The 12,408-nt window shown below is 44.0% G+C and overlaps 1 protein-coding gene across 1 annotated transcript in view; it reads left to right on the top strand.

The window, feature by feature from the left end:
* The window catches only part of LOC126481726 (muscle M-line assembly protein unc-89-like), a 1,115,867-nt gene extending 1,109,806 nt beyond the window's left edge, over positions 1-6,061 (top strand). Inside the window, exons 46-47 of the mRNA XM_050105679.1 lie at positions 3,003-3,099; positions 6,055-6,061. Coding sequence (XP_049961636.1) covers positions 3,003-3,099; positions 6,055-6,061 — 104 coding nt within the window. The remainder of the gene's footprint in view (positions 1-3,002; positions 3,100-6,054) is intronic.
* The last annotated feature ends 6,347 nt before the right edge of the window (positions 6,062-12,408 follow it).

The raw sequence follows: 12,408 nt of genomic DNA, 5'->3' as shown, positions 1-12,408 counted from the left end.
CCAATCACAGTAACGCCTCTGTACACCGTGGATCGGAATCCATGTTAATTTACAGTTTCCCCCTTAACTGTCTGGGTAAGTCAGTTCAAGAGTCGGTGGGAGGCAATGGTGTACCACCTCCAACACGACCGCGATTAGCAAAGCACTGTTGCCTTCAGACCAGTCTTCGGCCTGATGACAATTTTGTTTACTACGCTAAGCGGAACTTTAATTTAATAATCCAAATTTGCTCTTGCGTGAGAAAACAGCAACTGCATGCGTTACGTACAGGGGATTCGAGCTATGAGAAAACTTATGCATCGGAACCAGTTTCTATGACAGGTTGATTACATCTGTTTGGGGTATGATACAGTGCGTTGGGAATTTTTATTTCTATTACAACACTGACTGCAATCAGTACACAACATTGAATTGTAAGCAACATAAGAAAAACAAAACTGTATTTAAAATTACACTGCCAGAAAAAAATTGTACCCCTGGGAAGACGACTTCAATTCTGATCCTATGACGGCAAATGCCGCCTGTTGGATAGTAGATGTGCTGATAATGGTTTCAACGTCGTGCGCCGACAGACACCGTAGAGGCACAGCTAACGGAGCGCCATCTGTGTCTACCGTTTAATAGAAAATGCTCTCAACCAGAAGGCTCTGTGTGTTGCAGACGTGTGAATCAGGCAGGCAGCCATAGCACAGAGAAACACCCGTGCTTCCTACAGCCAGCCAAGTGAGTGAGTTTGAATCAAGTTGTGGTCTTCCCAGTGACAGCATGGTCCTTTCGGAGAACTGCCACATAAGTTGGACGTGGTGCGTCAGCTGTGCAACAATGCTGGTGCCAAAGGTCACGTGAACATTCCCACACTCGCAATTCCGCTGGGTTCAACCCTAGTCCAAAAGAAACATGTCGACCGCAGTTTTGGAAACCGGGAGTTCCCCCCTTACGTCAGACATTTTCATTTCACTTATTGCATATTGAAAGATCTGCTGCCTGCTTTTTTTTCTAAAAAAAAAAAAAAAAAAAAATCGTACATTTGCATGTGACAATACTCTGTTCCATATTTCCATTTTTTAGTAATAAAACAAGAGTAACAATAATGATTTGCTACTGGAATAATATGAACACAAATCGAGTAAAAGAAAATGGAAACAATTTAAAAATTTAAGAAGAAGTTGATGATAGGAGAGGTTTTTAATGGAAGAAAGTGTTCCATTACCTGGCCGTTGGAGGTGGGACGAAATCGGAACAACTACGGGCCAGTCCCAGATGGAGCAGCAGTTTGCTTAGACCTGAGTACAAATGATATTAATATGTTATTTACAATTTTTCGTTAAATATAATATGTTTGTATACATTTCTCATACTAATTTTACTGTTGGTTATTGGCAATGTCATGGCTTTCCCTGTGGGAGGGGAGCCTCGGAAGTTCGTCGAGCCTCGCCTCAGTAGGAAGTTTCAGCTCGGGGTATGTGTGTAATGTACGCCGTTATGAAGTTGAACTTGGCTGTTATTTACACGTCATTATCTGTAGTTACAATCGTTATACATTTCATATCGCTGGATAATGTTCACTATATATACAGACAGCACGCTCCATGTGGTGCGGAAACAGAGGTATCTATCCCTTGACGCAGCTCCTGCAGCCCGTATGTCGGCGCACCGAGCCGAACCGCCGCCTCCTGATGGGGGAGACCGCCTCTGTGAGTTGCCGGGCGACCTGACAGAGGAGTTCCCGCCATGCGGAATATGTCGATAGCGAAGCGAGTCAAATGGTTCAAATGGCTCTGAGCACTATGGGACTTAACTGCTCTGGTCATCACACCCCTAGAACAGTGGTTCCCAAGAGGTGGTCCGCGGATCCCCATGGGTCCGCGAGCTATGCCAGAGGAGTCCGCAAGATGCTATTACAATAAAAAAATATATTAAATATATTTCGTATGATAACAGATTTTTTGGCCGCTTCCTGCATGAGCAGAGCTTTAGCGAACGCTAACTCTGCGTCTAGCGTCTTCCTAGAGCCACCTTACACTAGCACACTCCAGCGCAAGACCAATACACTCAGTTTTAATTTTTTCCTCTCATTTGCAGTTCGTACTCAATTTTTATTTTTTAAAGGAGTTTGTTATACTGAACACCCAGATTTGAAGACAAAGATTTTGAGCAGTAATCAAAAATTTAACAGTAACAATGACGGCTAAATTGAAAAAGTGTTAAGCTCAATATTTTTTTCAATAATGAATATGTCAATGTTTTTTCTAAGTACCAAAAATAGAAAAAGTATAAAAAGACTCTTGATTTGGCTTTTTCAGGTACTTGATACTGTGATATGACAAGGTACCAATCGTGCTCAATGAGGGGGTTCTGGAGAAAATTTTGTTGGGAACCCCTGGCCTAGAACTTAGAACTACTTAAACCTAACTAACCTGCGGACATCACACACATCCATGCCCGAGGCAGGATTCGAACCTGTGACCGTAGCGGTCGCGCGGTTCCAGACTGTAGCGCGTAGAACCGCTCAAAGCGAGTCAGGGAAGCAAAGCAAGTCACAGATATAGACCGCGCTTGGCACACTTATATTTATGTTCCATTCTAAATTTCTCATCTTGCATTTTATACCCTCTCTGCTTCATTTTGCCGCCCAGACAGCAAAACCCATGTGCCACTTTTGGTGTCTCATTTTATAATTTAGTTCCTTCAGCATCGCGTGATTTAAGTGGACTACATTCCATTACCAACGTTCAACATTCGTCGATGTAATCTTATTACCTACTTGCAAGGGCCTGTCAATTCATTCCAGCTGCTGTTCCAAGTCAGCGGCCATCTCTTACAGAACTGCAGTTTCTTAGTTGTACCTCAGAGTTCGTTTATCCTTCCTGAACTGTGATTGTCTTTCGTAGTTTCTCGTCGGTTTCCTTGAGCACGACATCAGTGTACAGACTAGACGACCCTGTCCTGGAGACAGCTGCAGCGGCCCGCCCCTATTGCCCCGTGTCTGTCTGTTGTTGCAGAGCGCCGCGGCCGCAGCAGCACGGGCGTGCGCGCGTGGAGCGCGTCGCCGCGCACGTCGCCCACACCGGGCCGCCGCCTGGGTCCGGCGCCGCAGCTCACCGCCTACCGCGCCGCCGCCGCCGCCCCCGCCGCCCCCAGCGCCTACTCCGGCTACTCCTCCTACCACAGGCGAGTAGCGGCGCACCGACGCCCCTCTCACTCCTGACGCCTGCGAGAACCATTCTGAGAGTAACGTCCGATCGATAGCGAAATGGAAACCGCTGTGAAAATCAAAAATGTTTCATTTGCAGCTGTTAGCTACGTCTTCCAGCTACTTCTCTACGTAGTCACCGCTCCGCCTTAGACATCTGTCGTAGCGTTGTACCAACTTTCCAATACCCTCGTCATAGAAGGACGCCGCCTCTGCTTCCTGACAATTCTCCACTCTGGTCTACACCTCGTTGTCTGCGCCAGACCGTTGCCTTCATAGCCAGTGCTTCATGTGAGCAGAGATCAAACTCAGGGAGAGTCAATTACGGGCTCTATTGCGGGTGATCAAACACTTTCCATCGAAAACCCTGCAACAGCATCTTCATTGCCCCTACAGAGCTCGGCCGAGAATTATCGTGCCAAAGGAAGCGCATGACAACTATGTTATGTGGGCTGCATGACATCAGGCGAAACCTCACACCAGGCACTCATACTTTGACGAAGACACAATTGTTCTAGGCATCTTTACGTGCTCACTGTGTGCTCAGCACTGAAAAGAGCGACGTGGCACGATCGACGTGCATACTAGAAACACTGCCCAAAGAATCGGTGCAAAGCTTCATCGGATTTTCACTGTGGTTTCCATCTCGAACCCAATCGGGCCATACTTTCCGAATAGCCCTCGTATATGGGGGACAACATATCAAGATTGAATTCGGCGGAAACTTACCAATTTGTATAACATCCCAATTCATACAGAAAGGAAGGAACGTAAGAAGCTGACAGCCGAAGCCTGTTCCACATAGGAGGCCGTTTCCTGTATACCGTCTTCGACGTGCAGAACCCAAACACGCCAACTGTAGTTCAGATGTTGCGAGGTAGTTAATCCGCTGCCTGTCAGCATATTGTCCCAGACGGGTGACGATCTTACTAAAAGGTTTTACGCTTGCCAGTTTCTCCGGAGTGACAGTCATTGAACTATATGAAATAAAATCGTCATAACTTCTGAACGGTTTGCGTGAGGACGTTCAAACTGCACAGTTGGCCGCGGGGTATGATGGGAATTGCATACGCACGCGCCCTGTTGTTCGTTTAGCGACGAAGCCCACTTTCATGTGGGTGGATTCGTCAATAAGCAAAATTGGCGCATTTGGGGGACTGAGAGTCCGCATTGCTCGATCGAGAAGTCTCTTCGCCCCCAACGGGTGACTGCGTAGTGTGCAACGCCCTGTCACGGAATAATCGGTGCGATATTCCTTGATGCCATGGTGACTGCCGAATGGTACGTGAAGATTTTAGAAAATGATTTCATCCCCATTTTCCAAAGTGACCCTGATTTTGACAAGAGATGGTTCATGTCAAACGAAGCGCGACCCCATCAGAGCAGGAGAGTGTTTGATGTCCTGAAGGAGCACTTTGGGGACCGCATTATGGCTCTGAGGTACCCAGAGGCCACTGAGGGCCTCGATTGGACGCCATATTTTCCGGATCTGAACACATGCGACTAATTTTTTGGGGGCTGTATGAAAGACAAGATGTAGAGCAATAACCCCAAAGCCATTGCTGAGATGAAAACAGCCATTCAGCAGGTCATCGACAGCATCGATGTTCCGACGTTTCAGCGGGTCGTTCAGAGGTTCGCTGTTCATCTGCGATACATCATCGCCAATCATGGCAATCATATAGAACGTGTCATAACCTAAATCTGAATATTTGTTGTGACGTCTACATGTTGAATAAATTGTGCGGACGCCGTAGTTTGTAACTAATTTACGTTTTTTTTCACATATTTTTATAACTGCCACCCCGTACATAAGCCTGTTTCTATAGGCCTCAACGGACTCTCGCCGAATTAAGCAGCAGAAAACTAATAATCTCGAAAACGGCTTTGAATTTTGCAATATTACGACCCTTGCTCAACAAGGGATACCAACTAGCCTGAAGGCCATCCCTCGTGGATGGGCTTGTATAAGAAACTCCTGCCAGCACGAGGCGACGTGGCTGCTGCCGACACAGACAGAACCGGCAAAAAGTACTCGCGCTCTCGCCTTCTCGAGTCTCTGCGAAAATGACTGCAAGAGACACCACATACGCGCGCTCACATTGTCGTAGTCTGCAGATACGTGTTCCCACTTTTTAATTTTCTGTTTTAATTATCTATTGATTTATTCTGGTTAGCGCCACCAGGCCAACATTACATTTAACCAGGTGTTCATTATAATCACATACCTTGACAGATGTTGTAAATACACTTATATTTAGTACTGGATACAGCACTTAAAGTACCACAACATAAATAGAGGGAACCAGTACTAGCTACAGTAGGAAAGGGAGCTTATCGTAATAGTAAGTGAAATACTGGCTATGGTGAACGCACACTTCGATTGTATGTCCAGTAATTTACGACATTATCAAAGTTGTGAGAGGTCGTTGCTATTAAAGATCTCAAATTGATTCCACGGCGCATTCACTTTTCAAACTGTCGGACGAATGCCTTTCAAATAATGTATTTCACTGGCTTTCAGTTGGGACTGATGACCTCAGATGTTAAGTCCCATAGTGCTCAGCGCCATTTTGACTTTCAATTTGGTTCAAATGGTTCAAATGGCTCTGAGCACTATGGGACTTAACTGCTGAGGTCATCAGTCCCTAGAACTTAGAACTAATTAAACCTAACTAACCTAAGGACATCACACACATCCATGCCCGAGGCAGGATTCGTAGCGGTCGCGCGGTTCCAGACTGTAGCGCCTAGAACCGCTCGGCCACTTCGGCCGGCGACTTTCAGTTTCTTGGAAGTTGTATAAAGTGATGTTCTAAGCATGATATAAACAAATTATCTTTACTCTTGTGTTAAAACAGTTTATAGGTTTCATTCGTATTGTTTCTAAAATTATTAAAAGTTACATTTGGGGAGGAAGGAAAAATTAACAAATCGCGACCCCCAGAACGGAACGCTTGACCGACGACTCACTCTTGAACTACTCAGCTATAAAACCTTACCGTGTAGAGTAAGTAGTTGCTGGTGCGGCAAACATTGTCCGTATCAGGCAACACAAAAAACGGTCTCTAATAAGTTTAGGGGCTTTCCATTGCGTTTACCAGGCATTTCGAACAGATCGTGAGAAACTTTTCAGTCTCCATGTGCGCCATTGACGTCTTCTGTACAACTCTGAGACCATTCTTTCAATGGCTAGACACTTAGTATAAAGAAACTGTGAATTATAGGGTAGCTGTCACTCTGAGCGCAGTTACAAATCAAGTTCTGTTTTAGATTTAGCAGAAGCAGACATGGAAAATTTTTATTAGAATCGTAACAAGTTGAATTTTATAAATACGAGTATGACAATCAACAAATAATCTAGTGTCACGAAAGTTACTTTTCCGAGTGAAACAGCGATTGAGGTATTGCACCTTCTAACAACAAAGGAAAGCCAGTTTTTTTTCTTTTTGTTTCTTTTTTTCAATTCGGCACAATGTATGAATGATTTTGATCCATTGTCGGCTTAAGAAGGGGGCTGACGGTTGTGTTATGTACAGTGATGAGCCAAAACATTATGACCACCTGTTTAATAGCTTGCTTGTCCGTCTCTGGAACGAAATACATCATTGATCCTACATATCAGGTATCCGACATTTGTTGATAGCTTTGTGGAGGTATATGTCATTATATGTCTACGCACAGGTCATGTAATTCGCGTTAAAGAACGGGCCGGTGATTTGCGTTCGCGCTGATGGCGCCCGATAGCGACCCAGATGGGTTCCTTAGGATTTCTGTCAGGCGAATTTGGACACCGAGACATCAACGTGAGTTCACTATAATGTTCCTCGAATAACTGCAGCACGGTCCTGGCTCCGAGACACGGACATGTATACTGTTGAAAGATGACATAGACGTCGGGGAAATCATCAAGCAGGAAGGGATGTAAGTGGTTCGCAACCGTCAGCTTGTCTTCGATTACTATCACAGGTCCCACGCAAGCGCAGGAGAAAGTCTCCCACAGCACAATACTGCATGCACCAGCCTGCGTCCGCGACGCGCTGAACATTCAGAGCCGCCGTTCACTTCGATGGCGGCGTCTGTGGAGACGACCATCGACCTGGTGTAGCAAAAATGTGATCCACTCGAAGAGCCGACACATTTCCCTCGATCGACGATCGAATGCCGAAGGTCCCTTGCCCTCCGCAGTAGTCACTGACGATGTCGTTGGTTCAACATGCGTTTTCGGTTCAACAATGTACGATGAAACACTCCTGCTCCGAAGCACTTGTGCGTGCACCAGCATTGTGCTCTTTCGGCAGAGATGCTGCAGATCATCATGTATCCTACTATACAGACAAGCCTCCGAACCCGACGTTCTGTGAAGAGTCGTGGACGCCCAACCATTTAGCGCCTAGTGGTAGCTTCACTACCCTTCTTTTCTTCTACAGACATGCTACGTGAATTGGAGTTGCTATCAGTAAAACAAAGGCGTTTTTCGTTGCGATGGGTTTCTTCTCATGAAATTTCAATCATCAATTTTCTCCTCTGACTGCGAAAACATTATTTTGGCACCCACCAACATGGTGAGAAACAATCATCACGATAAAATTAGAGAAATCAGGGCTCGCACACAAAAATTTAAGTGCTCGTTTTTCCCGCGCGCCGTTCGAGAGTGGAACGGTAGAGAGACAGCTTGAAGGTCGTTCATTGAACCCTCTGCCAGGCACTTTATTGTGAGTAGCAGAGTAATCAAGTAGATGTAGATGTACCTCTTTCCGTAGATGCTCACGACACTAGCACATGAACAGTCGATCAGCTGAGCAGTTTTCAAGAAACTCGTTCGCAGGCTCTGCGTAATAATAATCAGCCCTTTGTCAAGACCGCCCATCTCAATAGTTTTTCCCATTTGCAGCCCATATCTTCGCTAGGGTGATCTCCTGTCCGTGTGCGTTCCGCCTACATACTTTCGTCACCAAGCCACGTGCTCTCAGCGCCATTCGGCGGCATCCAACGTCACGATGGGCAGCGGTCCTAATGTTCTGGCTTCTTAGTCTGTGTAGGCGCTGCTCACCATGCCTGGCGAGGTGACTTTCTTAGCTCATCATTTCGTTATCCTATCGTGCAAGACTTCAAAACAGCTGTTATACATTCTAAGTGAAGAAACATAGTCGCGATATTCTCCAATTTTGTCTGAAAGCTCTGCCACTAAAGCTCATGAGGCAGCTGGTCTACAAAAGCAGCCGATTAACATGTCTAACCCAATCCCCTTCCCCCACCTCCTCCTGTTCCTCCAACATCTCTGCATCCTTTACATTGTCCACCGGCTTGATGCCCCCCCACGCCCTGGTTTCCTCCTTCCTCTCCACCCCCCACCTGTTGCCGCGCCTCTATCGCTGTATCCCTCCCTCTCTCCAGCTCGACACCCTCCATCATCAGGCCAATTTCCAGCACCTCCCCCTCCCAGATGATGAACTTCGCTGCGACATCTACCCTTCCTTCCAACTATAACCTGGCCTTGTTCCCCCCCTCCCCAGGGTCCCCCTTTTTCCTTTCCCCTCCTTCTCCCACAGCGGATTTTCCTCCTCCCCCCCCCCTGAGCCCCTGCCCCCATCCTTGCCTCTTTCCATCCCATGTCCCTCCCTACCTGGCCCTCTCTGGCGCGCCCCCCGCCCATCTCCCCCCCTCTCGTCCCCTTCTTCCCTTCTCACTCGTCTCCTTGCACCTGACAGATCCTCCATTTTGATCATCGTCAGTGAGCCACGTCAGTGTTGTGTTTAGTGCTGTTTCTCCTGTGCATCGAGAGGTGTGATTTTAATTGTGTGCTGGCCGTGTACCTAGTGTTACTGTCAGTGTTTGTTATGTGATACGCCATCCATCAATACTTTTATGCTCCGGTCATACTGCGCCTTGTTTCTTTTAATTGTCCCAGTGTGTGGTTTTTTGTGTGTGCTACTTTTTTACGGTTTTTATCTCTATTTTACATTCGCCACTTTTTTGTCCATTGTCTTCCATGATGTTCCCCTTTTCTGTATCTATGTTCACCATGTTTTCTCCTTTGTTATTTTTAAATGTCTTCTATTGTTTGTTCTATGTCTTTTCGGTTTTTATCTCTATTTTACATTGAAACATCCCCTTTGAACAATTTATATATGGCTGTGCTTAACCTGACACACAATATTTTTTAGCGCAACGCAATCTGACTTTCAAAATTCCCTACAAAAGAATGGCCCTGACTAACATTAAACTATACCTTTCACAAATCACTTACCTCACAAAAATCTTCGCTGCTCAAGCTACTGCAATACAGCGAGTGCCACTACTGCCAGCTAAATAAAAGATTCAAACTACGGAAGGCACTAACTACTGATAGGGATAGTTAGCAAATGAAAGATATTAATAGAGAACAAACAATGTATTTACCTTGATATCATCATATATAAATATAGCAGTTCATGACAAATTTCAAAACTCCGCCATCTCTCTCCCCACATCCACCACTGCTGGCGGCTCACCTCCAACTGCGCAACGCTACGCGCTGTTCACAGCCAGCTGCCTAACACTACAATGGCGAGAATTACAACAATGCAAAGCAGCCACAGACTGCACACAGCACAGCCAGTGATTTTCATATTGAGCGCTACGTAACGTTGCCAATAAGAAAACATAAACAGCCTACTTACATAGAGAAAACATAAACAGCCTACTTACATAGCCCCCATGCTCCCCACAAAAAATTTTACAAATTTTTTTTGGGCAGTGGCCAATAATGATTTGATAAAATTTTTCATAATTACAATAACAAAGAAATCAAATGCACACACTTATTGATACAATGTTGGTCAAAAGCTAAAATTTTCTCACAGTCCATAAAGATAGTCCTGATCATTCATCATAACAGTAATTACAGGTTTTTTTTCACAAAGTGTCATTAGTAAAAGAAATTGCACACAGAAGTAGTGGATTTCCATGCAGTCTTGAAGAAGTAGTGTTGTCCTTCCAACGGAAAGACAGTGCTGACTCTTGACATGCATACAGGTAATGGGCCACAACAGAGCAAACCCACAGCAAAGTCATTTGAAAAAATGGTTCAAATGGCTCTGAGCACTATGGGACTCAACTGCTGAGGTCATTAGTCCCCTAGAACTTAGAACTAGTTAAACCTAACTAACCTAAGGACATCACAAACATCCTTGCCCGAGGCAGGATTCGAACCTGCGACCGTAGCGGTCTTGCGGTTCCAGACTGCAGCGCCTTTAACCGCACGGCCACTTCGGCCGGCAGTCATTTGAAGTTTGGAAGAATATTGGTAGGTAGGTCATCACAGAGCAGACCCACTGTAGTCCTGGTAGAGATTACAGTATTGGTGGGCCACCAGAGGTGCAGACCCACTGTAGTCCTGGTAGAGATTGTGGTAATGGTGGGCCATCAAAGATGCAGACCCACTGTAGTCCTTGTAGAGATAATGGTAATGGTGGGCCATCAAAGATGCAGACCCACTGTAGTCCTTGTAGAGATGGCCAGCAGCCATCTGTTGCGATTGTGCAGGTGCACACTCACCATCAAAGAGTCTTGCGGAGAATATAGCAAGTCCATAAACCACCACTTGTGCACTCACAAAGTTTTTGGAATTGTCCTTAGAACCAGCAATGCTGTTATCCAGTCCCTTGCTGAATTATTAACACACGTGCAAACACTAACAGTCCCTACTTCTCACATATTGTCCATATACTATGACCAACAGAAACGTGTGCAGTGAAATGTAACTTAATTGGAAGAACTGGTGTCTGTACAATTATAAATTTACAACATGAAAATACAATTACAAAGGTACAAAATACATCATTAAAGAACATAACAATACAGATAACATTTGTAGTAACACAGGCTTTACAAAAGAATAGAAATAAACATATACATCAGTGGAATTATGACATGAGTACATACATAAAGGATCACAATAACTTTTGAAACATCAACTTCACACATGAGCATTGAACAGAACAGAATTAATAATGTCTAACATCTTTACAAAGTAAATAACATATTATTAATGCCAATTATATTCGAGGATAACAGTATTCCTCATCATAGTGAATGTAGCTTAATATTAAAAGAAGAAAAAATTCTATGAAACTACACAGAGACAGGAAGAAAACAAATACACAAGGGTACACACACACATAGTGGGATAACACCAATAGGAAAGGACAGGGTTCGTTTTCAGTGTAACATTTGGTACTGCAGTCCAACCCAAAACTTCATATATCTTTCCTCTTATTTCATCCTTTGTTTCCACCAAAAAAATTCTATCTAAGCATGCTTTCTGTATTTATATGTTCACACATTTCTCACCTCAACATTTATTTCCAAGAAAATCCTACCTAAACCTGTTTTCTGTATTCTAACCATATTTCTTTCAAAAGAAATATGGCTCATTGTGCAATACTCATTTAGGCCCAAATCGTTTTCATATAACTTTCAAAGCATTCTTTCCCTATTCTCCATAGTTAGGTTCTTATATAGTCTACCCCCTCTTAAGGTAACTTAAATCTACTGAGCTCAGATACTAAACTAAGGAACGTGGCAATGCAGCAGCACATAAAACAATTAATATAAACAGCAATAAAAAAATAGAAAATCGCAAAGCAAGCTACAGTAAATCTAAATTACCAAGCAATTCAACATTACAACTAATATGAGGCAATGCAGCAAACAAAAAATAAATCTGGCTTAGCAGAGTAACACAAATTAAAGTTCAGTAGCACTATGCCTGGCAAACAGCAGCTTATATCTAAACATGACATAGCTCAAGCAGAAAAAATAGTACACTAAAGATAACAATGCAGATAAGGGAAATGTATATTCACATCTTAATGTCTATGTAATTAAAGTGGTGCACCACAACAACTGATTGTAAAAGAAATATTACCATGTACTTGAAAAGAAAATTATGTGTTACTGTTACTAGTTCCTTCTTATTGTTCTTTCCAAGTGCTCCTTTTTTAAAGAATGTGGATTATAAAATAATTATTTAATAGATCTGTTGACAGAAAGTGTTCACATTAGCAAATGCATTTCATTTTATAAAAGCAATGCTGCAACACAGCTGGAAACCAGATATCAAATGAAATAAGCAACTATGAAAAGCAAAGCATAAAAATATCATTCAGTAGTCATGTGACATTTCATAAGTTAGTAGAAATTCTCTCAACTCTCATAGAAAGACGCTTGTC

Source organism: Schistocerca serialis, chromosome 5, assembly GCF_023864345.2.
Source record: "Schistocerca serialis cubense isolate TAMUIC-IGC-003099 chromosome 5, iqSchSeri2.2, whole genome shotgun sequence".
Taxonomy (NCBI): domain Eukaryota; kingdom Metazoa; phylum Arthropoda; class Insecta; order Orthoptera; family Acrididae; genus Schistocerca; species Schistocerca serialis.
Note: the sequence above shows the minus strand (reverse complement) of the source record. Positions and strands in the feature narration are given on the sequence as shown.